This window comes from Falco cherrug, chromosome 4, assembly GCF_023634085.1.
Source record: "Falco cherrug isolate bFalChe1 chromosome 4, bFalChe1.pri, whole genome shotgun sequence".
Taxonomy (NCBI): domain Eukaryota; kingdom Metazoa; phylum Chordata; class Aves; order Falconiformes; family Falconidae; genus Falco; species Falco cherrug.
The window spans coordinates 1,158,076-1,185,744 of NC_073700.1; the positions used below are offsets into that span (position 1 = coordinate 1,158,076).

A 27,669-nucleotide genomic window follows, 5' to 3' on the forward strand; every position below is an offset into this window, starting at 1 on the left:
AACACGTGGTTCTGCTGCCGAGGGTCCTGTCTCGGTTTCCCTGAGCCTGGAACAGGGGCTTTCCCTGCATGGGTTAAATTTTTCTTTTGCTGCTGAATTTCTGTCTCCAAATGACCGGAGAGAAGCAGCTGCTGGTTCGCAGCAGGGCTGCGGGTGACACCGAGGACAGCAGCACAGGACACCCTGCTGGGGTGCTGGGACACTAAGGAACATTTCTGAGCAGCCCTGAGGCCAGGACAGAGCCCAGGGGCCTCGCTGGTGCCCAGCTGCCCTCTGTGCTGGTGCCCAGCTGCCCTCTGTGCTGGTGCCCAGCTGCCCTCTGTGCTGGTGCCCAGCTGCCCTCCGCGCTGGCACCCAGCCCTCACCCTGCCCTTCGGTGGCAGGCAGAGCCGGGTGAGGGCCGGGTGCCACTGCTGGATGTAGTGCCGGGGGCACAGCGGGGGCTTGGCTGCCCTGTGCCCCAGTCACAGCGGTTTTGTTACCCACCCCCACCCCCCCGGCACGGTGCTTGGGGGTTGTGGGGGGGCTGCAGGGTGAGGGCTACAGCCTGGCCTGTGCTGGGCAGGGTCCGCTGCACGTTGGCCTCCCGCGGTGCCTGGGAGGTTTGTGGGGTGGGTGCAGGTACTCACAAAGCAAATATCCCAGCACACAAAGGATGGGATTTCCACAGGGGCTTCTCAAGAAATAATGTGTATTTTGGCTTAATGATGTCAGTAAATGGCTGAATGCAAGAGAATCGCTGTTGGTTTGTGGGTGGTTTCCAGGCCAACAGGGACAACTACACCAAATACCTTCACAACTGGTGTTTCTCGCCACTCTGGGATGAATTTTGTTAATCCAGTCCTGGAAGGACTGGAGAGTGGGGGGGGGGCGGGCAAAGGTTAAAAGGGGAATATAGTCCAGCTAGATTACAGTGAGGTGATGGCTCCTTGAAACTGAGGGCAAGCGCTCCCTTTGAAGGGACGACGATGTGAGTGCAGGAGAGCGACCTGCACCGCCTGCCCGAGCACCCCTGCGCCACCCTGCCGCCCGCGGCTGCCTTTGGGCTCCCACCCTGGTGGCACCCGGCTCGGAGCTGGAGTCTCTGCAGATCCACGGCAGCCTGGAGGAATCCATCACTGAGTCTCGTTTTAGGTTTTCTGTTGGTTTGGGGGTTGGTTGTTGGGGTTTTTTATTTCTCTTTTCTTTTTTACTACCACCTTAGTTTGTGGCCTGTCTTTTTGTGGTTGGAAAGAGGAGTATTACTAGCAGGGTGGGTTGGTCGGTTGGCCCCGCGCATGATCATGTGCTTCCCTCTTCTCTCTGTCAAACGGGATGTGCTCGCCTGATCTCCCAGAACAGAGACTTTGAACAATGTTGTTTATATGATGTATTTATTTTTACTTGTGTTTCATGTCATTTTTTTAAAAAATAATAAATTGTAAGTTGGTATAACTGCCTGTTGTTTCTCTCTCTTTTTTTTTTTTTTGTAAAATAAATGTCAAAATTTAAAAAAGTGGTGTGGTTTGAAGTGGATCAGAGCTGGGCTGGGCATGGGCACCTCTGCAAACCCCAGGTGCCACAGAGCCGGAGCCCAGGCTCAGCCAGCAGCTGTGCCCCGCTGCCTCCGCCGGTGTTTGGGCTCTGGGGGCACCTCTGCAGCCACCTGGGCGAGCACCCACCGGGGCACACGCGGCCGCGGCGAGGAGCCACGGGCGCCCATGGCAGGGCTGGACGCTGCCGGGTGTCAGGGAGCCCTTTGTCAGAGCTGGCCGTTTCCCTTCTCTGTCCTCCGCACTGATCATCGCTGCTGATAACAATCGTCATTAAGGGCCAGGGGAAAACAAGGAGAATAAATATTCTGCAGGGTGTAAATAGCTCGAAGTCTCGGAGAGCGGGCGCAGGCTGCGTGCCCTGCCCCCGGCGTGCCCTGTGGGGCACACGGTGAGGCAGTGGGGACCGGGGACAGGCAGGGTTTGAGGTAGTAACAGTGGCGCGTTTCCACATGGGAAGCCAAGAGGTTCCTCGGAGCTGCCCACGTGCGAGAAGGGCCCTGGAGAGACTCGAAGGGTCTCTGTGAGCTGCGGGTGGCCCCGGCCCCCCCTGCCCCCTCACAGGGGCTGGGGGTGCCTCCGCACCCGGCCGTTCTTGCTGTCTGGGGACGGGTGCTGCCACTTCGGGTGCCAGGCTTTCTGCCGCTGCCTTTCCTGGTGCCGCAGGGCATTGCAGTAGATATCCAGGCTGGTGCCTGGCGCTCCCAGGGCCCGCGAGAAGCCCTTGTAACCTGGGTGCAGGTCAGTCCGGGGCCGGGGGCTCTGGTGGGTCCCTCCTAGCTCAGCCCCCTTGCTCCGTTTGTAAGGTGGCACCTCCATGGCCTCGTGCCTGATGATGCGGAGGCTGTATCGGGTGAGGGGCCGGGAGAAGGAGCGCTCCACCGCCTGGCACTCGTAGGTGCCCGCATCCTCCCTCGCCAGCTGCCGGATCAGCAGCCCTTGCTCCAGCACCGAGAAGTGTCCGTTGTTCCTGACCTAGGCAAAGGCAGAGCACCATGAGTCAGTCCCCTGGGTACCAAGCCACCCCTGTGCCTCGTCCCCACCACCCTGTCCCATGTACCTCACTCAGGCCTGTCTCCTCGCCGTGCCGCACCAGCCACCTGACGGTTGTCTGTGGGGAGCGTGTCAGGCACTCGAGGAAGGTTGAGTTCTTCTCCACCCCAAAAACCAGCTTCTCCACAGCAGCGGTCCCTGCACAGGGCATGGGACAGGGGAAGGGGTGAGTACCCTGCGTGGGAGCTGAGCTGAGTGACAGGTGGGGAGGGAGGGCAGCATGGAGCATCCAGCACATGGTGGGTGGCACAGGGTCTGCGGTGGACGGTGCTGGTGGGCACTGGTTTCCCAGCACCATGCCGTGTGCCCTGCTGGGCATTGCTGGCCCCCGAGCAGAGCTGGCCACCAGCACCGGGGCTGCTCGGAGGGGCTGGGGCTGGCGCTCACCCTCTGTGGTGTCCTGGCACTGGCTGAGCGGGTCAGACTTCAGCACGTCCTGGCAGCGGGCACGCCTGGGGGAGAGCAGACAGGGCTGTGGGGTGGCGTCTGTCCTGCGCTCTGGGACCCCTCCGTGGCAGAGCAGCCAGGGAGAAGGGGGACCGGGAGGGCTGGGGGACAGGCAGGCAGGGTGGCGGTGGGGGTGGGCTGACAGATGAAGCTCCAGGGCTGGCAGCTTTCCTTTCCCTGCTCCATCATCCCTTTGCAGTGAGACAGCTGGGCTGGCCCGGGTGGACACTCACCTCTTCTCAGTGAGCAGGTGTGGGGCGCAGCTCTTGCTGTCCCAGGTGCAGTAGGGGTCCCTGGCCAGGCAGCAGTCGGTGCAGGTTTTGCCGTAGAGCTCGCAGCGGTACAGGGCGAGCTGGAGCAGTCCGTGGGTGCTGCTCACAAACAGCTCCTGCTGCTTGGGCAAACAGCGGCGGTCAGCACCCACGGCCGGAGGCTGGGGACAGCCAGGACACAGAGCTGCCCTGTCCTGGGGTGGGGGCACTGGGAGACAGGGGGAGTGCAGGGCAGAGCCTGTCCCCCCTACACTGCCCTGGCAGGATCCCGTTCCCTAAATGTGCAAGCCCTGGGGCCAAGGGACCTGAGGAGAGGGGCTGGGGCCAGCTGCCCCCTGTGCCCTGTCCCTTAGCTGCTTTAGGAAGAAACAGGAGGGAGGACTCACCCGCTTCGGTGATAATTTCATGTCCAGGATGGGAGAAGGCACCTGGAGGGGAAGGAGAGGGTGCTGCAGCCATGTCGGTCCCTCCTGGGTGCCCCAGCCTGCTAGTGGGGCTGGGACCCCGAGGGTCACAAGATGCCAGGGTCCCGATTCAGGTCCCTGGTTCCAGCTCCACCTGCTCCATCCAAGCAGCCTGGGCTGGCCCTGCTCAGCAGACGTGCTTTCAGACTTGGGCTCAGCCCTCCCATTCTAGTTCAGGCTCCTGTGTACTACCCCCATCCCCCCTAGGGACTGGATGGGGAGCTGGGAGATGACATGGCTCCAGTCCCCCTGGCTCCCCTTCATGCCAACAGCATTGCCCGGCCAGGGCAGGTGGGAGGCAGCAGCAGGGAGGTGAGGGACCTCCCTGACAGAGGCCAGTGACTTGCTGCAGGAGCTCGCAGGGAGGATACTACAGGGTGAGGGGAGACTGCGTGGTCCAGCCACTGCGGTCCAGCCCTGGCCTCCAGTACCTTAGTGACGCTGATCTCCTCCAGGCTGATCACCTCGGGGCCACGGCTTATCCCACCGGCCAGCCCCACCTTCAGGACTTTACCTTCATCTGTGAATGCAGCGGGAGAAGGAGCTGTCAGGGCCAGGAGCCACCTGAGCCAGCAGGACCGGTGTGCCATGCAAGCTGCCCCATGGTGACAGCGTCCACAGAGCTGGGGTGAGTTCCCACCTGTGCCGAGGAAGAGCACGTCGTAGTGCTGGCTCTCCATCTCCAGCCGGTGCACCAGCAGCCGCCGCAGCCGGTAGGGCACGTTAGCCCTCACCAGTACAGGCTGGCGGCCCTGCGGGTACACAGGCTCCCACATCAGCTGGTGGGTGCGCATGAAGCTGATCACCTCGTCAGGGAAATCCTTGGTGGACTGCAGGAGCGGGTCGTACGTCTCACTGGGGCACTGCGTGGCAATGCAGGGACTGCATGAGGGCCAGGCCCGGCCAGGTCATCCCACTCCCTCGCACCCCACTTCCCAGTCCCTTACCGTGCCAGGACGGGGATAGGGGACGCGGCCCTTGTATTCTACCCAGCGGTAGTCGAATCCCTCCTTATGTGCAAAGGGGCCACTGAAGGCAGCTCTCACAGCAGCCATGGAGTAGACACAGACGGCAGAGCCACTGAAGACACCGCTGCGGGGGAGCACAGGGCTGTCAGCATCCATGCTGCTCCATGGGGACCAGATGTGTGCACGCCCATGCCCCTGAGCCCACGCTGTCCCCTGCCAGCCCCAGAGCTGTGCGCAGCACCCAGGGGGTGACAGGAATCCCTCTGGCACAACCAGTCCAGCCTGGGGAACCACTGGCTGTTAGGCAGATGGGCTGGTGAACCAGCAGCAGGGAAAGCAGCGCGCTGGCCAGTGGCCTTCCTCTGCCAGCTGGGTGCTGGTCCTGCCCTGTTCCCCCACCAGGGCTCCTCGTGGAGCAGCACTAGTGAGGGGCTGGACGGGCTGGATTGCCCTAACCAGAGCCCAGCTCACCTGGAGACCGTAAAGAGTCCAAAGACGAGGGGATTCTGAGGGTCCCGGGTGCGCAGGAGGAAAACATCCTCTGTAAACAGAGGGGTGGAGGTCAGGCACCCAAGAGCTGGAGTACCAGTCAGGGGATGCAGGCAGGCATCCTCAGTCCCACACCCACCTCCCTGGGGTGGACTGGAAGGAGCAGCCATGGCAGAGCAGTGTTGCTCCTGGCTGCAGACTGGGCTGTGCACTTACCGAGCTGGTCAAAGTGGGTCTCGGTGCCCTGGGGCCCGGGGATGGAGCACACCAGGCGAGCCTTGAGGAATGTGCTCCAGCGGTTAATGAGGCTGCGCTTCCCTCCGACATCATTCTGCCAGGCACCAAGAGCCAGGCTCAGTCCAACCCTCCCGCACCGAGGCACACTCCTCCATCCCCACAGCAGGACAGCCCCAGCCCTGAGCCCTCTGCTCCATGGTATGTGTGCGGTGACACCTTCACATCCTGCTGTTGGCTCCTGCTTGGGGTGCCCCTTGGCCCAGAGGAGGTAAAAGCCCACCCGGTGGGACACCCAGCCATGGCATACTGGCCTTTGGTGACTGACCTTGCAGACCCGGGCCACCCTGGCATGGATGTGCCGCCTCTCCCACTGCCCAGCTTCCATGGCTGTTTCGCGGAAGAAGATGTAGACCTTGTCATCATGGGGGTTGTAGGTGTCAGGGATGGCGTAGGCACCAACAAACGCTGGCTCTGCAGGGGGAAGAAGCGGCACAATGTGTCCCTGTGCCCTGATCTGACCCTATTGTATGGTCCTTGAAAGCCCTCAGGAGCAGTGTGAGATGCTGAGGGTACGCAGGGTGTGCCAGGGAGCCCCTGCAGCTCAGAAGGCCCATTCCTGGTGCTCAGGCTGCAGAGTACATGCTGGGGCACAGGTCCCACTAGCTGCTTCATCAGTGCTTGCCCCCAGAGAGGAAAAGGGGGCCAGACCACTGAGCTCTGGACTCAGTGCTGGCCCCAGCCTCTCCCCAGCAGGCAGGAGAGCCCCCTGCACCCCACAGCTCTCCTGCTCTTACCGTGTAGCCAGTGGTCCTGGTTCTGCTCCGTCCGAATGTAGCTCTGCTCCGCCCCATGGACCCAGGTCCGGAAGAAGGCAGCGCTGCTGCCCATGAAGTCACTGGAGGTGCCAGAATACAGCTCCCCATCTGCGGGGTCAGAGGGGGTGCCACTGCCAGGGGTACCCTGGCAGGACTCCCCTGCGTCCTCAGAGGCTCGGGGAGAGTGGAGGTGGCACAGCTTGGCTGGGAGCCTCCTCTAGACCTGTGACCCAGCACAGCTTCTAGCCCCAAACCCGCCTAGCCCTTCCACTGCTCTGCTACAAGGCAGGGGGGCTGATGGCACCACACCCCGCCACGTGCACGCCGCTCGACCTACACCCTGCATTTGGGAATCTGTGCAGGACCCGTGATGCTGGGGTGAGCCAGGCCAGGACCGGGCTCTGTGGGATGGCTCCTCTCACTTGCCCATGCTTGGGCACCAGCCCAGGACTGCAGCCACGTACAGCAGAGCAGGGTGCAGGCACGGCTACCAGCACCTCCCAGCACAGACCATTCCCAGCGCTCCCACCCCCCAGCATCGCCTCTGCTTCCCACTCGCTCTTACCGATGAGGAGCCCTGTGAAGGGTTCATGGGGGCTGTATGGGCACCGTCCTCGCCCCGATTCCAAGGAGTGGGTCACCAACCACATGGGGGGAGCCCCAGGACCCTGCCAGAGCCAAAGGGGACACGTGAGCCTGGGGCAGGCTGGAAACAAGCTGGGCATGTAGAGAAGAGTGGGAAGGAGGCTGGTGTGCTTGGCTCTGCAATAAGCAGGTCCCTCGAGGGGGCTGCCAGTGCCCGGTCCCATCCCCGCGGGGCACCACGGCACTGCCAAGCTGGGGCTGCCGCTCGCCATACACAGCAAAGCCATGCGGGTGTTAAGGACCGCACCAGGCTGGCTGGCCACCCTCCCCAGGCTCCAGGGCTCCCTCTCCCCCCCACTCACTGTGGGGGGTCACTCCCCACCTTCTGCAATGGGGACATGGCTGCCCAAGGTGTCCCTCACCTTGCCCCTGGCTCCCAGCTGGATGAAGGCGCAGACGGGCTGATAGGAGCCGGTTCCGCAGGCAAACACGTGGCTCCGGTTGAAGGGCTGGAGGAGGCGGATGAAGTTGGCACACTCTGTCTGCTCAAGGGGAGATGTTTGTCAGGGGACTGAGCCCAGGCCTGGGCACCTGTCCCCAGCCCCGTGGCTGGTCTGCTTGGGATGCGGGAGCCTGGCCAGATCCTGCCTTGGCTGCTGGCAAGCTGAGCTTAACTCTGGCTGGCTCAACACCCTCATCTCAGGCAGACCTCAAGGCTCCCTGTCGGGGTGATGTGGGTGTTTAATATCCATGATGAGCTGCAAAAGGCCGTGGGCAGGGGCTGCCAGCCCTGCTTACCTCCACGTTCTTCCCTGCCAGCTGGCAATGCTCAACCTGCTCCCTGGAGGCTGGCCAGAAAATCTGCAACACAAAGACCCCATCGATGCAACCCCTGCTTTCCTCACCTGCCTGGATCGCTGGCTCCCACCGGCACCGGTGGGAATGGGCTTGGCCGAAAGGCGCTGCCAGGCTCAGGCACACAGTGAGGATGTGGGGCTGCTCTGCAATGGGTCTGACACCCCCTCGGGCCCCCAGCACCGGGCCGAGCTCAAGCAGGCAGCCTGCCAAATAGGCTCAGAGTGACTGTGGCCTGGGGACAGAGCCGGGGTGGGCCATGGCACGCCCAGTGGGTGGGCAGGCTCTCCTGGATCCCAGCCCGTGGGAACGCCAGGCTGCAGCGCCTTAATGGGCTTTTCTTTTGTTGGGCTTGATCTGCGCACCCTGCCAGCAGGATGTCTTGGGATGACATTAGCAGACTCGCCGCTGGAGTTGTTGTAGCTCTTGCAGCAGGGACAAGGTGTGATAGCAGGGCTCCGGGCACTGCCCTTCCACCCTGGGTCCACCCAGGTCCCCTCTCCTGGCCAAGCCACCCTGGCCCTCCCCGGCGTTGGCCTGTCCCAGCAGGGCTCAACTCTGCCAGGCACGGGTTGACCCCAGTGATTGAGACATCCTGATGTAAATGTGTCCCCGGTGACATTAGAACAGTGCTGCTGAGAGCACATCCACCTCCACACCCTAGCATGGGAATGAGGAGCGGCTCCCGCGCAGGAAGAGGCCAGTCTGGCGAGGATCACACCCACACCCTCCTCCCCGCACTGACCTTCTCAGGCTCTCTGCTGGGATGGTCCAGGTGGAGCAGGAAGATGTGGTTTTTTGCTCCCACCATCAGCCAGGCCCTGTCTTCATCCACCAAGAGGGCTTGGAAATCCAACCCGTTCCCTGAGGCCAGCAGCAGGCGAGAGCTGTTGGATTTCAGCAAATCTGAAGAGCACAAGGTGGGAGAAAGAGAAACCCACCCACAAATGACACAACAGGCAGCCAAAGGCCCCATGCTCCCCCTCCCAGGGACAGCTCTGGCTACCCACCCCTTCCCAAGAGAACACAACCTTCCTGCCACTGCCGGCGCAGAAAAAGCGCTGCCCTCGGTGCCCCAAAGCTCACGGTGAAGCCTCCTCCCGTGGGCCTTCCCGGTGGTGCCCATACAAAGGAGAAGACCTGCCGCCCTGGCCTGGCCGGGCTGTCTGCAGGGTGCGGGGCAGCCCAGGATGCTCAGCCTCTGGCTGGCCTCGCAGAGCCACTCCTGGAGCCCAGAGCCTGAAGCTGCGGGGAGAGGGCTGAGGACGGAGGGACTTGCTGTAACACCCAGCGTGTTCTCCCTGGGATTCTCGAGAGAGTTTACACACACAAAGTTCTGGCTGTTCGCTGGGGCAAAGCATCCCGCAGGGGAAGGCCGTACAGAAAGAGCAGCCGCAGCCTGGCCAGACACCGCTCCCCTCTGCGCTCCCCCGAGCCTTCTGGTCTGGCAGCGGCTGCTGGGCCTGACCCCGGCACAAGGACCGGCAGGTGGCTGGGTGTACTGGGACAGGTGGATGCATGGGTGATCGTCCCTGGCCTAAGCAGCTTGTAAGAAAAGTCCCCTGCTGTAGAGGAATGAAGCTGGGTTAATTAACAATATCCAGCTGTGGGCTGGCTTCGGGGGCAGTGGGTTGGCTGATGTGGATAAGGTGCAGCTGTGGCTGGTTCCTGCTAAGGAGTTAAATAGCTCTAAGGACCATATGGAAGTGGAGCAGCCAATGAAGGGAGACCTGGAAGAGAGTGGGTGAGTGCCCGCCTGCCCTGGATGGAGGAGAGACCAGAAGCAGAGGCACTGGCCTGAGGAGTATGAAGAAACAGCGCAGACAGTAGATGAACTGTTGAAACTCTGTGGGGGATTGATGGCCGTGCTGGGGCAAGGTGAGGGAACTACTTACTGAAGTTAACCTGGGATGGAATGGTAAAAGCCTTGTTGCAGCCGGCCAGTTTTGATAGTGCTGCGACACTCCGCTGTGTCCCTGGTGCAGCCCTGACCCTGCACCCACCGCCCCCCATGTTTCCCACGGTGTCCTCAGAGACAGCCCAAACCCCGTGTTAGACTGGCTCAGGAAAAGGGGCTTTTAAGAGTATCCCTTTGGCACTGCCGGAGGGAAGAGTGAGGGGGAAAGTGTGCCACGGACCCAGTGTGCTCTGGGGAGCGGGGGCAGGGCAGCGGGAAAGGCTCTGCTCTTCAGGCTGTAGCTCCTCCTGTGCAGAAGCCCAGGGGTGGCTCGCATGGCCCCTCCAGCACAGTTGTGGACATATGAGTGTGCAAGAGGGACAATAAGCTCTTGTCTCTTGGTTAACCACTCCTGAAACCTCCCAGGGCTCACATAGCTCCGTGATGCGCAGTGCCAAGTTTGGGGGCTGGCTGCCAGGGTGAGCATCCCCAGCACCGTGCACAGGTCACGGCAGCTGCCGCCCCAGCCAGTGCCTGCTCCCAGGGATCAAGGCAGGGAGATCAGTGCTGAGGTGGGTCTTAGAGCTTCCAGAAATCAGAACACATCAGTTTCCTCTTTAGAAGTGGTGGGATCCAGCAAGGGACAGTGTGAAGGCTGGCTGTGCTGGCAAGGCTGCTCTTGGCTTTGGTGCTGTGCAGGGAAAGGGCGAAACCAGGGCTCTGGGAAGAGGAGATGGAGACAGGCTGCTGCTGGATGGGGGCTGGGGGGAAGTGGAGTGTGACTGGAAACCCGGGGCAACCTGTAAAGTCCTGGCTGAGAGATTACCCAGAGTCATGTCAGTTGGAGCAGTGTGTCAGGGACGGAGGGAGGGGAGCTGTCAAGGGAAGCAGGTGCTGCCTGGCTGGGACCGCAGGGGTACATGTGGCCCTGGGCACAGGTGGGGTGTGCGTGGGCACGGGCACAGGTGGGATATACGTGGGCACAGGCGTGGCTCCATCCAAAGGGGACCGGCTGACCCGGGAGGTTGCGTCTCTCTTCCTTCCACCCTGTTTCCAGGGCAGAGGGGACGTGGGGCCAATGCATGTGGGATGGAAATGCCATTGACGTCCGCTTGTCCCTGTGGGGGAAGGACCTGCTGGGCCCCAGGCAGCAGGCAGGGATCCCTGCCCACATCCGCACGCTGCAGCCAGGCTCGCTCCCAGCTAGCGTTTCCTTCTCTCCTTCCTCCGGGGCCACAGATCCAGTTACTGTGGGACGCAAATGCTGCTCTGCCAGGTGCCACTTCCAGCTGTGCTGGGGAGCTCCTGGCCCTCTTCCTGCTCCCACAGAAGCTGTGCATAGCGTCACCTCACTTCCCCCCTACCCCTGGGTGCCCAAGGGCTATCTGGGTGCTGTGGATGCGGAGAAGCAGATTTCCAAGCCTTTCCCACCAGCTGAATGGCATTAACAACGGAATTCCTGTCCCTGCCTGCAGGCCGTTGTCACTGCTGTGTGCCCAGCGGGCTGCTGTGCATCATCCACCCTCCAGTGTCTGCCAGCGCTCCTGGGACCTGCCTGATCCAGGGGAAAATGTCAGACAGGGCACTGGGCAGTTGGGCTGGGGTCAGGGGGAAGGTCAAACATTCATCTGGTACATAGGTATAATTAATCGGAGTGGGGACAAAACTGGTCCCAGGGAATGTCACCTGCTGGCCACCCTCTGACCTGCCCCAGCCTCATCCGAGGCCAAGGTCAGGCAGGATGACAGAGGTGCTCTCCCTGCTGCTGTGGACCCGGCAATGACTCACTGCCCTGCACTCCCACCTCTGGCAGGATGAATGACTGTGAGGGGCTGAGCCTGACACTGTGGCACAGTTCTGCTCCTTCACCAAGGACGTCAGGTGCTGTGGATCCCAACCCCATACACAGGAAGCTACTGCGCACAAACACCTCTTCTAGCCCTCGGTCCAGCTACATGCACAAGGCGTTTGATTCAAACCTTGATCCTTGAGGCAGGGAACTGGGCACTCTCTGCAGCAGCTGCATGGTGGCTAAACCAGCGGATGAGCCCAGAGAAACATCCTTTTCTTTGTGTTTATTATCTCCCAAGGCCACGGTGTTTATTGTCGGGACCACTGTAACCGCTTTGTCCCATCCATCACCTCCGCCTGCCCCTTAGCTACAGCATCCTCAGCACACGGCGACCCTGGGCTTCCTGGGGTCAGAGCCCGGCTGTGCCGGCGGGCTGTCCTGTCCCCTTCCCCCAGCCCTCAGGCAGAGCTGACCATGGAGGAGATCCCTGAAGCCCAGGGGAAGCTTGGCGCTAAATCAGGCTCCAGGCCCTCACTGCCTTTGGCTGATAAGGGACATGCCAGCGCAGCTTTTGGTGCTGATAACCAGGGACCCACCAGCCTCCTGCGCTGCTGAGCACTTGCTGCATGGTGATGGCTTCTGGGTCCTGCCCAGCTGGGCTGGCTGCAGATCAAAGGATGGCAGGAGACCCATTTGCCAAGCCCTAGCTGTGCCTGCGCTGGATTATGACAGTAAAAGGAGCTGGGAGGCGTGCTGTGGCTTCGCTGCAGAGCTGCACTGCTGTATGGCCTGAGAAAAAATAGAGGCTCAGCGCTGGGCAGCGGTGGGGCTGACCCAGCCTGACCCAGGCCAGCCACAGGCTGCCGCTCTCGCGGCCGTGATTGCCAGCACGCTATTACAAACTGTCTCCTCAGCAGGGTGGGAGCCACCACTGTTGTTCCTGGCCCTGTGCCTCATGCCCTATCCTTCCTTTGCTCTCCCAGCCTTCGGTGCTGTCATTTCCTTGTCTCAAGCCTGCTTGCATCTTCTCCCCCTGCCCCGCCAAGGGGTCTGCCTGCCTCCCCCATGCTGGGATCTGAAGGCAAGGCTGATCCTGTAGACGGACTCTCAAAGGCCTCCTTTTATTCTTTTTTTCTTCTAGGGGTTTTTAACCTAAACATCTCAAAGCATTGTGTCCTTGAACCTGCCCGGTGCTGTCCATGAGTCACATCCCTTGCCATTGTTCGCCTTGTCCTTGAGCCCTCCTGATGCTGGGAGCTTCCTCTTCTGCCTCTGCCCAAGACTTCAGACTTGAAGGTTTTTGGCATGCGCAGCCCCAGGACACTGTGGGGCTTTGAAGTCAGCAGTGCCTCTGTGCTCCTGCTGCACCAGCAATCCTGCTCTGCCTCCTCCGGCTCCAAGGCAAGACAGACCCTGCGCTGTGTTTCCCAGCTGGGCTATCAGTGGGACCATCTCCCAGCAGGGTTATCCTGCATCCCTGGGAGGTCCAGCCCTCTCCAGCCACAAGCTGGGGACATCTTCCACCTTGCTAGCTGTCCCTGGCCAGAGAGCAGCCTCTCAGGGTGATGGAGCAGCCCAAGAGGATGGCCCCAGAGCTTTGAGTGCCATGCCTGTGGGAAAGTTGCACTGTCACCTCCCAGATGTGGTGAGGAGCTAGTTGAGCCCTGCTGACCACCATGTCCAGGGCAGCTCTGGGGACGTGCTGAGCTGCCTGTCCTTCAGAGCAGCTTGCTCTTTTTCACGTAGGAGACACCAAAAGCAGGTAAACTGGCTGAGTCCATGCCGCAGGTCCATGGCAGGGTGACCCATTGCCAGGCTAGCAGGGCTCTATTCCAACTGCTCATGTCGTTCCCCTTCAGAGACCCTTTCCCTACAGACTCCCCTTTCGCACTTCTCCGGTGGGCTGTGTACTGTGTTCCCTGTCAGTTTGCTCTTGCTACGTCTTCAGATCACCAAAAGCAGGCTCCCTTTGCATCAGGCGCAAGAAGAGCAAACTGTGCCTCCCCTGAGGAACTCATAATCTAAACAGGCAAGACAGATGCAGGGGGGGAAGGGTAAAGCGCAGCAGGGTAATGATCTGCAGTGTGGATCAGTCCCTGCTCTGGAGGAAGGAAGGGGTGAAGGCAGGAGGGCTGGGCTGGGGCAGGACTGTGGGGGGAGGCAGGGGAAGGGGCTGGCAGCACTGCCTGGGGCTGTGTCCCCACTGCACTGTAAGCATGAAGGCAGGGGACATTCCCCTGGGGCTGCCTGGTCCAGCTCTAGCCCAGAACATACTGTAAGATGCCCAGAGCCAGTCTGAGCAGGAGACATCCCTTCCAGTCCCAGTGCTGCGCTGGACCAGGGTGAGATGTTCCCTCTCAGGCTCCTTCTCCGATGCCAGCAGCGCCGATGCAGCACCCTCAAGGGCTGTGCATCCCTGGAACCTCCCGAGGGCCAAACACATGGAGACATTGCAGCCACAGCTGTGGGGCTACTGCCTGCCTCCCCCGAGCCCTGGCCACCCCTTCACTCCCTGCCTGCAGGATGCTCTCCCAACCCTCCCAAGCAAGGTGCAGACCCTAAGAAAATCTGCCTGGGTGGCCCCCTTACCTTTGTAGGCGAGGCGAAGGCGCGGGGCATGCTGCTTCCATGCCTGGCTGCTGCCCGGCTGCTGCAGGAGCAGGCAGAGGAGCGCAGCGAGGGGCAGGCTGTGGCGGGGGAGCGCATGCATTCTGGTGCTCAGCAGTGGGGAAGGGGCAGCTCACCCTCACAGCACCATTGTCCAGCGCCGAGATGATGCCTTTGCCACCAGCTGCAAGCAGAGAAGGAGGAAGGTTGCACTGTGGCCAGCTGCGTGCGGGTCAGGACCCTGGTCCCAACAGCCGCTGGCTGGGAAGGGTGCTCGAGGGACGAGAGGTGATGGCTCCGTCCCTGAGAAGATGTCAGGCCAGCTGCCTGGCAGAGAGGAGCCACCAAGAGCAAGTGTCCAGCCGCCTGCACACCCACAGCGCTGCAGAACGAGCTGGGGCTGTGGTGCAGCCTGTGGCAGGGCAAGGTCAGTGCCACAGCGAGCGCTGCATGGGACAGGGTGACAAAGCACAGGCTGGGCACCCTGCGGCACCCGCCGCGAGTGCCTCGTCGGTGTTTATCTGGGCAGAGCACCTGCAGGCTGCCGGGTGGCCGGGGCCCACCCTCCCGGGGAGCACAGGCTTGGGGGGAGACAAGGTTCGTCTTCAGGAGCTCACACAGCCTGAACTGGCCGGGCTGGGAGGAAAAGCAGGGGGCTAAGGAGGCTGTCCTTGCAGCCTCAGCCAGTCATCGATGGTTCTGGTAGGGTGAGGAGGATTTCTGAACATCTCCCTTGCTGTGAGCCATGCCTGTCCCCACTGGGACACCCTGTACCCTCCACCTCCGGGAGCTGGCAAAACAGCTGGTGCGCACAGGGCCAGTTTGGGTACTGGGAAAGGCTGTTGTGGCTGGGAGACCTGCTCATGGCTGTCCCGGCTACCCCCTGGGGGGCTCCAGCACGTTTCATGTCCAGGGACTTCAGAAGACCAGCTATTACAGCCTGCCTAGGGGAGGGGTGCGGTGTGATGTCGGCATGCCTACAGCACGTGGTACTCAGGAGCGCTTGGATCTGAGCATTGTGGAAGTGACGTGAGGGAAGAGGCGAGGAGTGCCTGGGGAGTAGTACACCCTCCAACAGATCTCAGAGCTTGGGCATCCCTGCTAAATATCTGCTCAGACCTCAGTGCTTGGCCAGACCCTGGTGAGAGAACCCTGATCTTTATCTTATCTCAGCTTGGGGTTAAATCTTGTCCATTTCGCTGAAGGGGGAATTAATGTTTTGGAGTGCTGTCTATAAACGCCACTTTCGTGATCCCTTCAGCATCAGCTGCAGCTGTGTGCGCACACAATACATCGCTCTGGCCAGTAGCTCTGGAAATTGCCCGCTCACCACAGACCTCTCCAAGGCCACCGGCATCCGTTGGCTCTGGGATGCTGCAGGCTGGAAGGACTGTCTTACATTTATCCCCCCTCAGAGATGTACAGGGTTTCACCGCCTCATCCACCAGCTCCCACACTTCCCGCAGGGAGCGGGGCCGGCCTGACAATTAGTTCAGGCAATTTGGATGTTTTTTCCCCATTTATAAATGTGCCAGTCCCTAAATGGCAGCTCTGACTCCCCCTCTTCCTGCATATTAGGTCCTTCCGGTCACATTGCTGGAAGAATTAAATGAGCTTTTTGGCTCATTCCTGGCCAGAGGCTCTTGGCACAAGGAGCAGGGGGTTTCTGCCGTCCCGGTGAAGGGCTGTAGGAGGGACAGTGCAGCCGAGCCTTTCCCACTGCCTTGGTCTCTGCCTTCCACAAGAAGAAGCACACAGCTCTCCTCAGGGAGGAGGTTTGGGGCTTGCGGAATTGGGGTTTCTCTCCTTCCTGGCAGACAGGGAGCGAGCAGCAGCCGGTGGCCAGCAGCCCCGCAGCACAGCTCCTCTTCTGCCTGCTCCCTGTCCTCAGCACTGCCTTGCTCTTGCTCTGGCCAGCACAACGTGCTGCTGCTGCCGAGCCTTCTGCCATCCTAGGAGACCTGGCACCACCCTGGGACCTGGATGTGACCTCAGGATGGTGGCTGTGCCATTTTTTGTCTCTGTAGTTTGGAGCTGCTTTCTCAACTCATCTACTCCTTTCCTGGGCAGACTTTTCAGCAGATCTGCCTAGGGGAAAAAAAATCACAAACATGATGGGTTTAGCTAGGTTGAAATTACTCAGTGCTCGACAGATTGGTTGTGGAGGGGGAGGTTCCCAGGTAGGAACCCCACCAGCCACACCGGGCACCCACTAGCAACGCTGCCCTTGCTTCCCCAAGTGCCTTCCCAGCAGGCAGAGATGGCGAGTGGCTTTCCTGCGCTGGGGATGCTCCCAGACCTGTCCTGTGGACTCACAGCCATGCCCTGAATGAGCACTGCTATCCGGAGGTCATCGCAAGGACTTGGCAGGGATTTGTTTCTCTTTGGCAATGCACATTGTGTTGCTGGAGGACTTGGGAAAACACTGGCCTCTAATTGCAGCTTTCTATAAATGGAGCAGGGCCTGTGCTAGGCTTAGGTTTGGGCTAAGACAGCCCTGGGAGGAACCTTTCATGACCCAGAGCTCCAGAGGATGCCAGGGTGGGTTGGGATTCTGCGGATGGCAGGCAGGGCACTGCTCCTGCCTCCAGGACACGCTCACGCATGGCTGCGGGGTGAGGTTTAGGGATGCTCCGCATGCCTGCAGTGGGGCAGGGGCGCTGGGGCAGGCGTGCACACTCCCATGTGCAGCTCGGCCATATCAGCACTTTGTCTCCTTGCCCTGGGGATGCCAAAGGCAGGTTTGATGGTGGCAGAAGCTGCAGCCACACACAAGAGGACCCCAGAGCCCTGGGAGAGCTGGGTGCAGGGTCAGAAAAGGTAAGGACCTTGCTGGAGGGGCTTGCAGGGGACAAGGCAAAAAAAAACCTGTCAGAGGGTAACTTCCAGTAAGAAAGGCTTCCCCATATGTCACTCTTTCACCAAGACTTCGAGGTTCCCCCCTTGCTGTGCCCAGGCAGCAGTGAGGGACTCAGCTTGTCCATCTCCTGACACACAGCTAAAATCCCCGCAGCAGCTCCGCGGCCCGGCTGTGCCCGCAGCCCCTGGCACAGGGGCATCCCTCGCTGTGCCAGCCAGAGCGGGGACACCTGGGGAGCACGCGGTGGGGCCACAGCCCTGCCTGTCAACCTCTGCCCAAGTCTGCCCAGAGGTGAAGAGCTCAGCAGAGGCAGCGTTTACACTGGGAGGGGGAGCGCGGGTGTCTCGTGGATGGAAACAAGCTGCGGATGATGAATCCAGGGTTAAATTAAACACTCCCGACAGCTTTAAATAATCAACTGTCCGGAGCTGCAAGTATTTCCATCTCAGTTTGGAGAGGGAAGTGCTGATGAGGGCAGGCTGCTGGGCGAGGGAACGCCTGGGGGTTAAGGTTTCATACTCCGGGCACAGCAGGACCTGAGGGGGAGGACATGGGTGACAGCAGCCCTGTGCCAGGGGCTGGCAGTCACCAGGAGGACCTTGGTGTTGGTGGTGGCACGGCTGGTGCCATCGCGGTGCTGGTTCTATGCCAGCAGTCCACCAGATGCCCTGGTCCCAGTGGTCGCCCCATGCCCTCCCCTCCACCGGTGACCTGCAGAAGTCCAACAGCCTTAAGGCTCTGGGCTGCCAGCTTGGGCCACTGTTCCGTGGCATGGAGCTGAATTTTTCCTTTGGAGACAAAGACCTCTGGAAGGGCCTGCAGAGATGGAGCAGCACAGGGAAGAGACAAATCCCTCCTGTTTGAGACATGCGGGTGTGGGAGGGAATTGTTTATCCGTGAAAGCACCAATTTCCTCCTGACAATGCCTATTTGCTGCGTGAATAGTGTAAAACAGCCCAAATTTCAGAGGGGGAAGGGCCCCCGCAGTGGATTTATCAGGCTATGGATTATCTCCCGAGGACAAGCCTGCTGAACCCGAGCCCTCAGCCACCCTGCGGCACTACGCGCAGCCCCTGTGCTCCTCCCTGCCCAGCGCAGCCCGCCATGCGCTGCCCGCCATGTGCTGCGCCGCTTTCACAGGCCCCGATTGTGTCCCAGCTAATCCCCACACACCATTTGCAGCCTAGTGCCTTCTTCAGTTACACTGCGGGGTGGCTGAGCGCGGGCAGCGGGGGAATGCTGGTCCCCAACAGCTGGGGGACCTCAGGGGAGAGGAGCGGGGAGGGGGAGAGGGGCCGCACCCCATGTCAACATTCAACCGCAGTGACCCTCGCCACGGGGGAACAGAACCGTTGCACTGTGAGAGGGGAGAGCCTCATGGAGCTGAGACCCCCTCCGTGGGGCTGGTGCTGCCTGAGGCTGCCAAGCACCCAAGACCTGGCTTCCAGACCCCAGCCCCGCTCTCCTGAACCTGTCCCGCTGCCCCCAGCAGAAGCCCTGGGGGTGCGTGGTCCCCTCTCCACCACTTTGAGAAGCTGAGAGAAAGGACCTTCACCCCGGCAAAGAAACTGAGGGGCAAAGCCAGGTCCAGCAGACAGGACAGCTGCACACCGCACCCTGTGCAGGACCAGGTGTGTGAGGAGTGTGCACAGCTGGAGCTGCAGGACGTGCGCCTTGGCATGCACCTCTGCCCACCACTGTCCCCCTTCCTAACGCACTGCCTGCCCCCCTTCCTGCCCATGCAGGCACTGAAACTCTCCCTGCTCAGGCCAGGGCCCCGGTTGTTCCCCTCCATCCTACGCAGGATGATGGATGCCCTGGCAGCTGCAGGGAGAGGCAGCTGTTGTCCTTCTCAAACCAGGAGGACAAAGCCACCAGGGTGGGCGCTTGGCTCCCTCCCTCCTTCTCCTGGAGCTGCCTGGCTGGGGCAGGAGCAGCACCAGGGAAGCCTGTAGTGCTGAGCTGCTTGTGGAAGGGGGATGTGCTGCTCCTGCAGCCTGACACCAGACCTGGGACCACAAAACCCAGCGTCGGAGCCCAGGTGGCATCGAGGCACCATGGTGCGCCCTGTGAAATGGCAGGATTTCAGCGAATCCCTCAGTAACACAAGTCACACGTGCCTACACAGAGCCCCGACAATCAAAGGGGAGCCAGTTTTGGAGGGTCTGAAGGGAGGAACTGTTGAGCAGCAGCAGAAGGCTGAGGTTGCTCAAGCTTCACCCGCATTCCTCTGCCATCACACGACAAGGCTGGCCAGCAGGCTGCCTTCCAGCCGGGACATCTCCCGACAGCCTCCTATGCTCCCACCTCCTGAGATTAAAGCCCGTGGTTGCAATTATCCCCAGACCATCCTTCCTTGCCAGCCAGCACTGCCGAAGCGTGCCAGGCGCTGCGAGCAGGGGGGACGGGTCCCAGTGCTGCCAGCACACCGCGCCCTCAGCACGTCCCCCTGCCAGGCAGCGGGGCTCCTCACGAATGGGCACCGGCTGATAACAGCGATGGGGCAGGGACAGCCCTGTGGCCTGGGTGGTGTCAGGGGACCTCACTGCCTGTGCTGACCCCACCGAGCATGAGCACTTTTCCCCCTTACTTCCTTTTTCTGTGTGCCGATGTGTAAATGTTGCCGGACCCTCAGCCCTGGCATGCCACACGAAGCGCCTGCCTGCTGCGCTGCAGCACGAGCACGGACCTTCGGCGCTGCAGCTGGCTTGCCCCCTCCCCGCTGCGCTGCCAAAGTGAGTCCATCCCGGGTGGTGGGTCCCGCCGGCACCGTGGCCCCCGCCGAGCCCAGCTGCCTCTGCCCTCCGCGCCACAGCCTGGAGGGTGGGAGCGTGCCTGTGGGGGGGTAAGGCCGTATGTCGGGAGGGGCAGGGCAGCATCTCCTCGGGCAGTGCTGGTCTCCCTGAAGTTTCAGCAGCGTAAGGCACACTGCGGTTGGGACCACGTCCTTTAAAAGCGAATGGGGAGTTACCAAGCCCAAGCCCAGCCAGGATATTAACTGTTTATGAAGCGATAAGGAGCTGGCTTCACTTAACGTCCTGCTAATCCCTTTCTCAGGGGGCCGCTGGCTCAGCCCCTACCTTTCCCTTGCTACCGGGAGAGGTGAAGCCTGCTCTGGCTTGGCTCTCGGGCATCAGGCCAGGGAGGTGGCCCAGCAGCTGGCCTTGCCTCACTGCACGGTGATGGGCTGGATTGGCTTGTGCTTTCAGCCAGTGGCTCCTGAAGGGCTTTTCGGTGTTCTGACTCTGCTGCTTGAGCCAGGTAGTGCCAGTCAAGTAACCTCCGCCATTCCTCTTTTTAATTAATCCCGAGGGCATCCAGCAGCAGGCAGGTAGTGGGTCCAATGTGCAGAGAAAATCAGATGGAGATGCAGTGCAATTGCACCTCGCAAGCCTCCTCTCACCAAAAATGCTACCAGAGTACCAGCAGCTTCCAGTGCCACCGGACCACTGAGTCCAGGCAAATACACCTCAGGGAAAGCCTAGGCAGGCACGGACTTCCTGGGGCCCTGCGCACCCTCCAGCTCTCTCCTTGCCATACCTGCACCGCACTTGCCCACCTCTTCACAGCTTTTGTGCCTGCACCCCGGCACAGAGCAGTGCCAAGTGCTGCTGCCAAGCCCCAGCCCAGGCAGGTGGCTGCGGGATGCTGCCCAGCCCAGGGCTCCCAGAGCGGCCAAACCACCACAGGCCGGCAGCTGGTAGTGGCACAGAGGCAAATCTGGAGGGAGACAGCTGGGCTCATCTCCAGGCAAAGTGGAGGGTCAAGGAGGTGAGACAAGTGTGGAGCAAGCGTGTCTCGCGCTGGGCAGCAGGCGCACAGCTCCCCTCAGCCCAGCCAGGACTGACTCAGTGTATTCAACTCCAGATTAACTTGTGTTAAACCCTGGACTGACTTGGCATATTGAACTCCCAACCTTCCTCCTAATGCAATTGAGAAGCTTAAAATTCTTTCACATTTGGGAGGGGTCTTGCCACCCGCTGGCATTGTGCTGGAGCAGAAGTACCCAAATAAGGTAGCGCAGAGCCTGCGCTCTGCCCGCCCACCGCGCCGGCTCCCCAAAGCCCCGGGGTCCCCAGGGGCAGCACCACATTCCTCGGAGCCATTTATACCGCGGTGCTGCGCCGGCTGACACCCACCCTTGTCACCTGTCCGCCACATGGCCTGACATTCAATACAGCCCTCGGGAGGCTCGGGGAGCTCTGCCCTGCTCAGGAGCCCTTTTCTGGGCTTCAGACTTTCCAGGCTGGATCTGGGTGAATCACACGTGTGCTAAAACCCGGCAGGGGCTCCCAGGCCAGGAGTTTAGAGGAGACCCTAGCCAGGGACAGGTTTGCTAATGCTTCTGGCCCCAGGCTGGCTGAAAAGCCTCGGCCAGGGAGAGGAGCTGGATGACACCAGGGTTTTCATACAGAGCTTACCAGCTCTGGGCCACCAGCTGCAGCTGGGCAGGCTCAGCCATCACCAAGCGTCACGGGCTCTGGTCCTTCGGTACCCCCTAGGAAAGAAGTGGTGGGTTTGGTCAGGGTGCTGGTGGGCACAACCCAACAGCCTCGGAGGCCTCTCTGAAGCACCCGGCAGAGAGCCAGGGCTGGGGACAGCTCCCTCCCTAGAGGTGTCTCATGAGACAACCAGCCCTGGGGAGCGCAGAAGCACCCCCACTCCCTGGACAGGCAGGCTACAGCCTTTCCCAGCACTCCCAAGCCAGAGCCCACCTCTACCTTAAGCTGCCAAGGCATTTTGCAACAAAGCTGCACAATCACAATTCATAACACACATTTTCTTCATTCACAGTGGGATTACTGCTTCCCACCTCCAGACCTATTGGGCAGGGATGCTCAGCACCTCTCAAAGAGCTGTTGGCTTCGCCACGTTCCCCCAGCTGTAACCCCAGGGCCATTCCAGCAGGAGCTGGCTGTGAAGCACCTGCTCCGCAGCTCAGTGACCCCGACCATCCGTTCCACCACTGCCAGCAGCCAGCAGCACGGCTGCCGGCCGCACTCCCAGGGCCTCTCGCTGTCCCAGCCGGGGCCACCCGCCTCCCCTGACACTTGAAAGCTCCACAGTGTTTTCTTTTCATCAACGGGAGCCCTGCTCTCTGCTCTCCCCAGCCTGCTCCGCTAATTGGAACAGGCTGGGCAAGCGTGGGGGGCTTTGCTAGAGAAAGTATTTTAATGAGGAGGGAGGGTGCCTGCACTGTTATCTGCTGCTTCTCAGAGCGTCTTGGCTGGGCTCCTTGGTAATTACAGCCTGGATTGCTGGGTAAACTCTCTGGCTTGCAAGCCTCGGACCCCTGCAGAGCACCATGCTCCGGCAGCCTCCTCTGCGGGCTGCCCTTTGCTCTGGCATGCTGCGCAGGGAGCCGGAGCCACAGCTTTGCCTGTCAGTGAGCTCCTGAGCGGCTGAGCACCCTTGTGTCCCCACCTCAGCAGCTCCGCTACAGCAAAGGGAGTTGTCTGGAGCAAGACTGCAGCTTCTGTGCAGGGTATTTCCTAGGATCAATGACCAGCAGAGACACTGTAGATGGATGTTGGGCCGTTCACCCCAGCTGGCTGCTCATTCATCCTTCCCCAGGAGACACCAGGTCAGCGCCAGGCTAGGCTGAAGATGAAGGCACATCTGTCAGGGGTTGAGGCAGGTCAGGTGGCTGCCGTAGCTTTTGTGTGAGGGAAACCGGGGTGACTGCTGGCAGCAGCATGCTCTAAGGCAGATGGCTCCCCTTGCTGCAGTCATTTAACTGGCCAGCCAAAACAGAGATAACTCAGCCCAGCGGATGGTCACAAGCAGAGGCACCTCCTCACAGCACAGCCCCCTGTGCCAGTATCCCCAGCTGGCCAGTCCAGCCCAGGAGCAGCCACCACCATGCAGCACACCCAAGTGCTGCTCCCGGGACACATCCTTCCTGTCCAACGCCTATTTCATGTGAAGGCCCCTCAGTCCTCCACGTACTCATCTGCACAGCATCCCGCTGTGGAAGGCCACTGTGGCTGCCGTTATTCCAGTGTGGAGATGAGGCACAGATGGACCAAGTGACCTGCCTGTGGCCAAACGGGAACCATAGCAGGACAGGGATTGACCACAAGTGTCCCATCTCCCTCCAAATAATACTTTATCCTCCTACAGCACAGAGCAGCTCAGCACAAAGCCCGACTCCATCACTGCCCGTGAATGAGCGAGCGTGTCGCTCCAGCACATGGTGGCAGAGCTGCCAGCACCCGCCTGCATGGGAGCATGCACTGTGGGAAGACCAGCTTTTCTCAGTGGACAATGGACAGATTGAAACCGAAAGCTTTTCCCCCCACCCCATGGTCTCCTCCTGGAAAACGGGGAAATAAACCTGGAATCAACGGTGGGAGAAGCAGAGTAGCTCCTGCACACAATAAATGGCAGCTCGCCAGTGTGCTAGACAAGAACAATAAGCCCACATGGCCGTGTGCTTGTGAATGGCATTGTTTTAGGGAAAGCATATCCTGGGCAGGCTCCCAAGTCAACTGGGGGTGACGTTGGCAACAATTGCACTCCATGCCGTGCCATCCCGCTGGCGGAGCTGGGCTGTGCTAGCCTGGAGCATGCGTGTGGCATGCCTGCAGGTACAGTGGAGCCGGGCATGGATCAGGGGGCACATGGGGTCACTGAGTGTGGAGACGGCAGAGCCCAAATATCCTACAGTGTCCACACTGGGGAATAATAAAGGCTTATTTTTTGCTGGGAATATGGAGTGCTCTCTCCTGGGTACCATGAAATCGCTCATTCCTTGGCATCTAGCTACAAGTAGGCGCTGGGGTTTTATGCTGTGATTGGGGATAATCTAGTTTTCAGGGAGGCAGAATGACTTGGACTCCTGCCCTGTGAGCCCAGCCCTACAACCTTACACTGGTCATTTTGCCATTCTGTGCTTCAGTTCCCCCAGGAAAAAAGAATCGGAGAGGGTGCAGCCCGCTCCTGTAAGCAGGGCAGAAGTGAGAAATAGGTGGGGAGGCGACAGGCGGCTCGCAGGGACCAGGGAGAACCAAGGCTGGAGACCCAGTCCAGAACAGGTAACACCATTTTCACTCTTTCCCACTGCAGCCCACCTTCTGCAGGAGCTCCTTGCCAACCCCAGCAGGGTGGAGGGGGGTCTCCTGAGCAGGGCTCCTCAAAGAGGGTGGGTGAGGCTGGGTCTGTCCCCCATTCCCAATCCAAAAGCCATTCCAAGCTGCCCCTTGGGCCAGGAGGTTACTCAGCTAACTGATTTCTATGTCTGCCTTTGCTTTCAACAGCAGTTTTTTAACTGCATGAGCGAGTGCCTGTAGAGACCTAATTACCCCGCGCTCTCAAAGCCGCCTCTCCCTGTAATCCCAGCTGGAGGGCGGATAGACCAAACTTGGAGCAAGAGGCAGCCCTGAGAGACCAGGAGCCAAGGTTTACAATAAATCTTCATCCTTGCTGTAAACAGCTCCTAAGAGGGTGTCACAGGAGCACAGCAGAGAGCGAGGCAGCCAGAAACCCTCACCAGCAGGAACATCTGCCAGCCCTGCTGGCTCAAGGGCTCGGTTTGGCAAAGAGCATCGTTAGCAGCGAGTCCTGCCGAGGACCCAGCTTGGCTCCCGCTCCCTCTGCTTGAGTTTGGTGCTGCTGGATGCCGCTGCCTGGCAGCCCCACAGCCTGGCATCACCTCTTATTGAGCCGAACGTGATGGCTTGGACCATGGCAACCCGTCTGCATCCTCCACGCATAAGCACATTGGTATTTGGGAGAACAACTCACATCCTTGGGGGTTTCCTGTTTAATTCTCAACCTAAGGAACCAGAGCAAATGATCCCTGTCTTGCACCCTTGTGGAATTCAGTGAGATTAGATTAGGGATGAATTCTTCCCATATTTCTTATAGAGCTGATATCTCTGCCCTGGCTTTCAGATTGACTTCCCTATCCCCAGCTCATAAATCACAAGGGTGGTTTTGTCTCTGTTGTTTTCAATACCGTTAACTCTGCAGGAGAAATCTGTATGTTCTAGCAACCCATCATGTCAAGTCAGTGACCCATCAGGGCTGCCAGACCCCCTTCCCTTTGAAGGCTGTGCAAGGAGCGGCTGGCAGAAAACTGGGACACGCTCCGCTTGGCAAAGAGAAAGCTCCCCATGGCTTGTGCATGGGTCGCGTGGCCAGCATGTGTGCGGGGTAGCTGCAACTCTGTGACCAGATCTTCTAGAGCACTTTCCCCTCCTCTCCTGTGCACACGGCTGCATCAAAAACTGCTGGTTCCCAGCTTAGCAGAAATTTCACACCAGTGCCCGGCAGCCAGATTAATGCAGTGGGTCCTTATGGGCAATAAAGTGCTTGGCTAAATGCAGCCATGGCAGCAACCTGGGGCTCAGGGCTTACCAAAGCGCAGCTGCAGCTGCCCGTGCAATGCCTCCTGATGATTCCCTGCGGACAGTGCATCCCTTGGCCAGGCTGCCGCGCACTTACGCCAGAGGCAATCTTATTTCAAAGACAGGAAGAAATAACTCTCTTTGTCTTAATTTAATTTCATCAAGTGCATTGGTTTGTTTTTTTTCTAGACACAAACACTGAGGCTTCTCCCTCCCACGCTCAACCTGAATGTCACAACCCATCGCACTGAAACCTGCCCCCGTTACTTTCAAGCCGCTCGAAGGATGTAAGGGACCCGGCTCCGGCTATCCGCACCCAGGCTCTGCGATGCTTCCAAGTAGAAGGAACCTTAGTTAAAGGACTCCTTTGGAGAGCACCCAGCATTTTCCACGCTTTGTTTCTTTTCTGCCTGCTATACTGTACGGCCCGAGGTTTCCGAGGGCTGAGGCATTGCAGAGAGGGGGGTTGAAGAAGCACAGTTGCTCTGTCCTGACAGATTTCATGAAGCCCAAGCAGGGGACAATTCCCTGATGGACCAGGGAGGCTATTTTTTCTCCTCAGATCAAGGCTGTCACAACCTCTTGGAGGCAAAAGATTGATTTTTTTACTTGGGGGTGTGTGGGAAATCCGACAGAGCTGTCCTTGAGCAGTGAGGAGCCCCCAGCACGGGCTGGGCGTTCAGTGATGACCCACCCAAGACGAGATTTGGGGCTGTTAAACCACCGCGTCCAAGCACAGCAGCAGGTTCAAGAAGCCCCGGTAGAACCAGCTCTGGGGAGTGAGAGCCCTGCCACAGCAGCAACACAACAAAACCCCTGGGAGCCCAGTTCAGGCATTGCTAGATGGGACCAGAAAGATCATTGCACAAACTTCCTATTGCACCCGCGGCAAAGAGAGTGGCAGGCTCGGCTCCGCGTGCCTGGGAGCGGGGACGGAGTGGGACGGAGCGGGACGGAGCGGGATGGAGGGGGATGGAGGGGACGGAGCGGGACGGAGCGGGACGGAGCGGGATGGAGGGGGATGGAGGGGACGGAGCGGGACGGAGCGGGACGGAGCGGGATGGAGGGGGATGGAGGGGACGGAGCGGGACGGAGCGGGACGGAGCGGGATGGAGGGGGATGGAGGGGACGGAGCGGGACGGAGCGGGACGGAGCGGGACGGAGCGGGATGGAGGGGGATGGAGGGGACGGAGCGGGACGGAGCGGGACGGAGCGGGATGGAGGGGGATGGAGGGGACGGAGCGGGACGGAGCGGGATGGAGGGGACGGAGCGGGACGGAGCGGGATGGAGGGGGATGGAGAGGACGGAGCGGGACGGAGCGGGACGGAGCGGGATGGAGGGGGATGGAGGGGACGGAGCGGGATGGAGGGGGATGGAGGGGACGGAGCGGGACGGAGCGGGACGGAGCGGGACGGAGAGGGGGATGGAGTGGGACGGAGCGGGCGGCTGCGGGGCAGCTGCGTGTCCCACCGCCCCACCGAGCCCCCAGCGGGGCCGGGGCCCTCCTGCCGGCTCTCCGCGGCGCGGGGGGCTGCCCGGCCCGGCCCTCGTGGGAACCGCAAACCCATTTCTCCGCTACTCACCGAGCCCAGGAGCCCGCGGGGTCTCCGCGGTGCTGCGCCCACCCCTGCCAGCCCAGGAGCCTCCAGCGCCTTGTTCCCGGCAGCCCCGAGGCACCCGGAGCCGGGGGCAGGCGGGAGGAGCCGGGGGCAGCCGGGAGGAGCCGGGGGGCAGCCGGGGACAGCCCTTCATCCAGAAGCCAGCCCCGGCTGCCGGCGAGCCCCCGGGCCGCGGCCGCCAGCCGGCCCCGCTGCGCAGCCATTGCCCCCTAGCGGTGCCGCCGTCCGCACCGGCTCCGCACCGGCTCCGCACCGGCTCCGCACCGGCTCCTCGCCGGGACCGCACCGGGGCCGCGCTGAGCCCACACCGGGTCCGCCCCGAGCCGGCACCGGGTCCGCCCCGGGCCCGCCCCGGGCCCGCCGGCCACTGGCCCTCCCGCCGCGGCAGCCGGGCGGCCCCGGGATGCGCCGCTCGCGCTTTCCCCGCGCGCTGGGAAGCCGGGATGCAGCGGGCGAGCGGGCACCGTCCTCGCTGCTGCCGCGGGGGGAGGCTCCGGCCGGGAGAGAGATGCTGCGGGAAGGGAAATCTGGAGGGTTCGGGTGCGGTGGCTGTGCACCGCAGCCGGAGCAGGCCTGCACCGCCAAGGACCAGCCTATGGACCACATACATCTACAAGGGATTTTTGCTCCGGACAAGCCCTGGGCTGATGCTGTAGCCTGAACGCCCGTCAGCTGGGGAGCGAGGTGCGTTCCTGGAGCACATCTGGTTTCATCTGAAAGGAACCCAGCTGCCGCTCTCCTAGGCCTGAGCTCTCCAGGATGCAATCCAAAGCACAGCAAAGGGGAACGCAGGGAGATCGGTTTCAAAAGTGCACCCCAGAGCCA

At 60.9% G+C, this 27,669-nt stretch overlaps 1 protein-coding gene across 3 annotated transcripts; it reads right to left on the minus strand.

The window, feature by feature from the left end:
- Positions 1-1,354: 1,354 nt before the first annotated feature.
- On the minus strand, positions 1,355-27,132 carry LOC102045763 (semaphorin-3D-like). Of its 3 annotated transcripts, none has more exons than XM_055707133.1 (18): positions 26,809-27,132; positions 13,996-14,197; positions 8,463-8,604; positions 7,661-7,723; positions 7,285-7,404; positions 6,843-6,945; positions 6,257-6,385; positions 5,788-5,933; positions 5,442-5,556; positions 5,208-5,277; positions 4,716-4,860; positions 4,409-4,631; positions 4,200-4,288; positions 3,691-3,732; positions 3,266-3,423; positions 2,973-3,037; positions 2,593-2,723; positions 1,355-2,507 (listed from the first exon to the last, which is right to left on the minus strand). In XM_055707133.1, exons 1-18 carry the CDS (start codon positions 26,975-26,977, stop codon positions 2,091-2,093), a joined length of 2,529 nt encoding a protein of 842 aa, XP_055563108.1. In that variant the 5' UTR covers positions 26,978-27,132; the 3' UTR covers positions 1,355-2,090. The 3 variants fall into 3 exon arrangements, with proteins under 3 accessions (XP_055563108.1, XP_055563109.1, XP_055563110.1); XM_055707134.1 differs by having other exon boundaries at positions 8,463-8,623; positions 26,809-26,948; XM_055707135.1 differs by lacking the exons at positions 13,996-14,197; positions 26,809-27,132 and adding an exon at positions 10,441-11,169 and having other exon boundaries at positions 8,463-8,623.
- Positions 27,133-27,669: the final 537 nt, after the last annotated feature.

What these genes read in the sequence shown, in the direction of transcription:
- LOC102045763 (XM_055707133.1), bottom strand. Translation starts at nt 26,977, where the DNA reads ATGAAGGGCTGTCCCCGGCTGCCCCCCGGCTCCTCCCGGCTGCCCCCG. An exon ending in CCTATCCCCGTCCTGGCACG is followed by an intron (nt 4,632 to 4,715) that starts GTAAGGGACTGG and finishes ATTGCCACGCAG; the next exon opens with TGCCCCAGTGAGACGTACGA. An exon ending in TGAAATTATCACCGAAGCGG is followed by an intron (nt 3,424 to 3,690) that starts GTGAGTCCTCCC and finishes TTGCCCAAGCAG; the next exon opens with CAGGAGCTGTTTGTGAGCAG.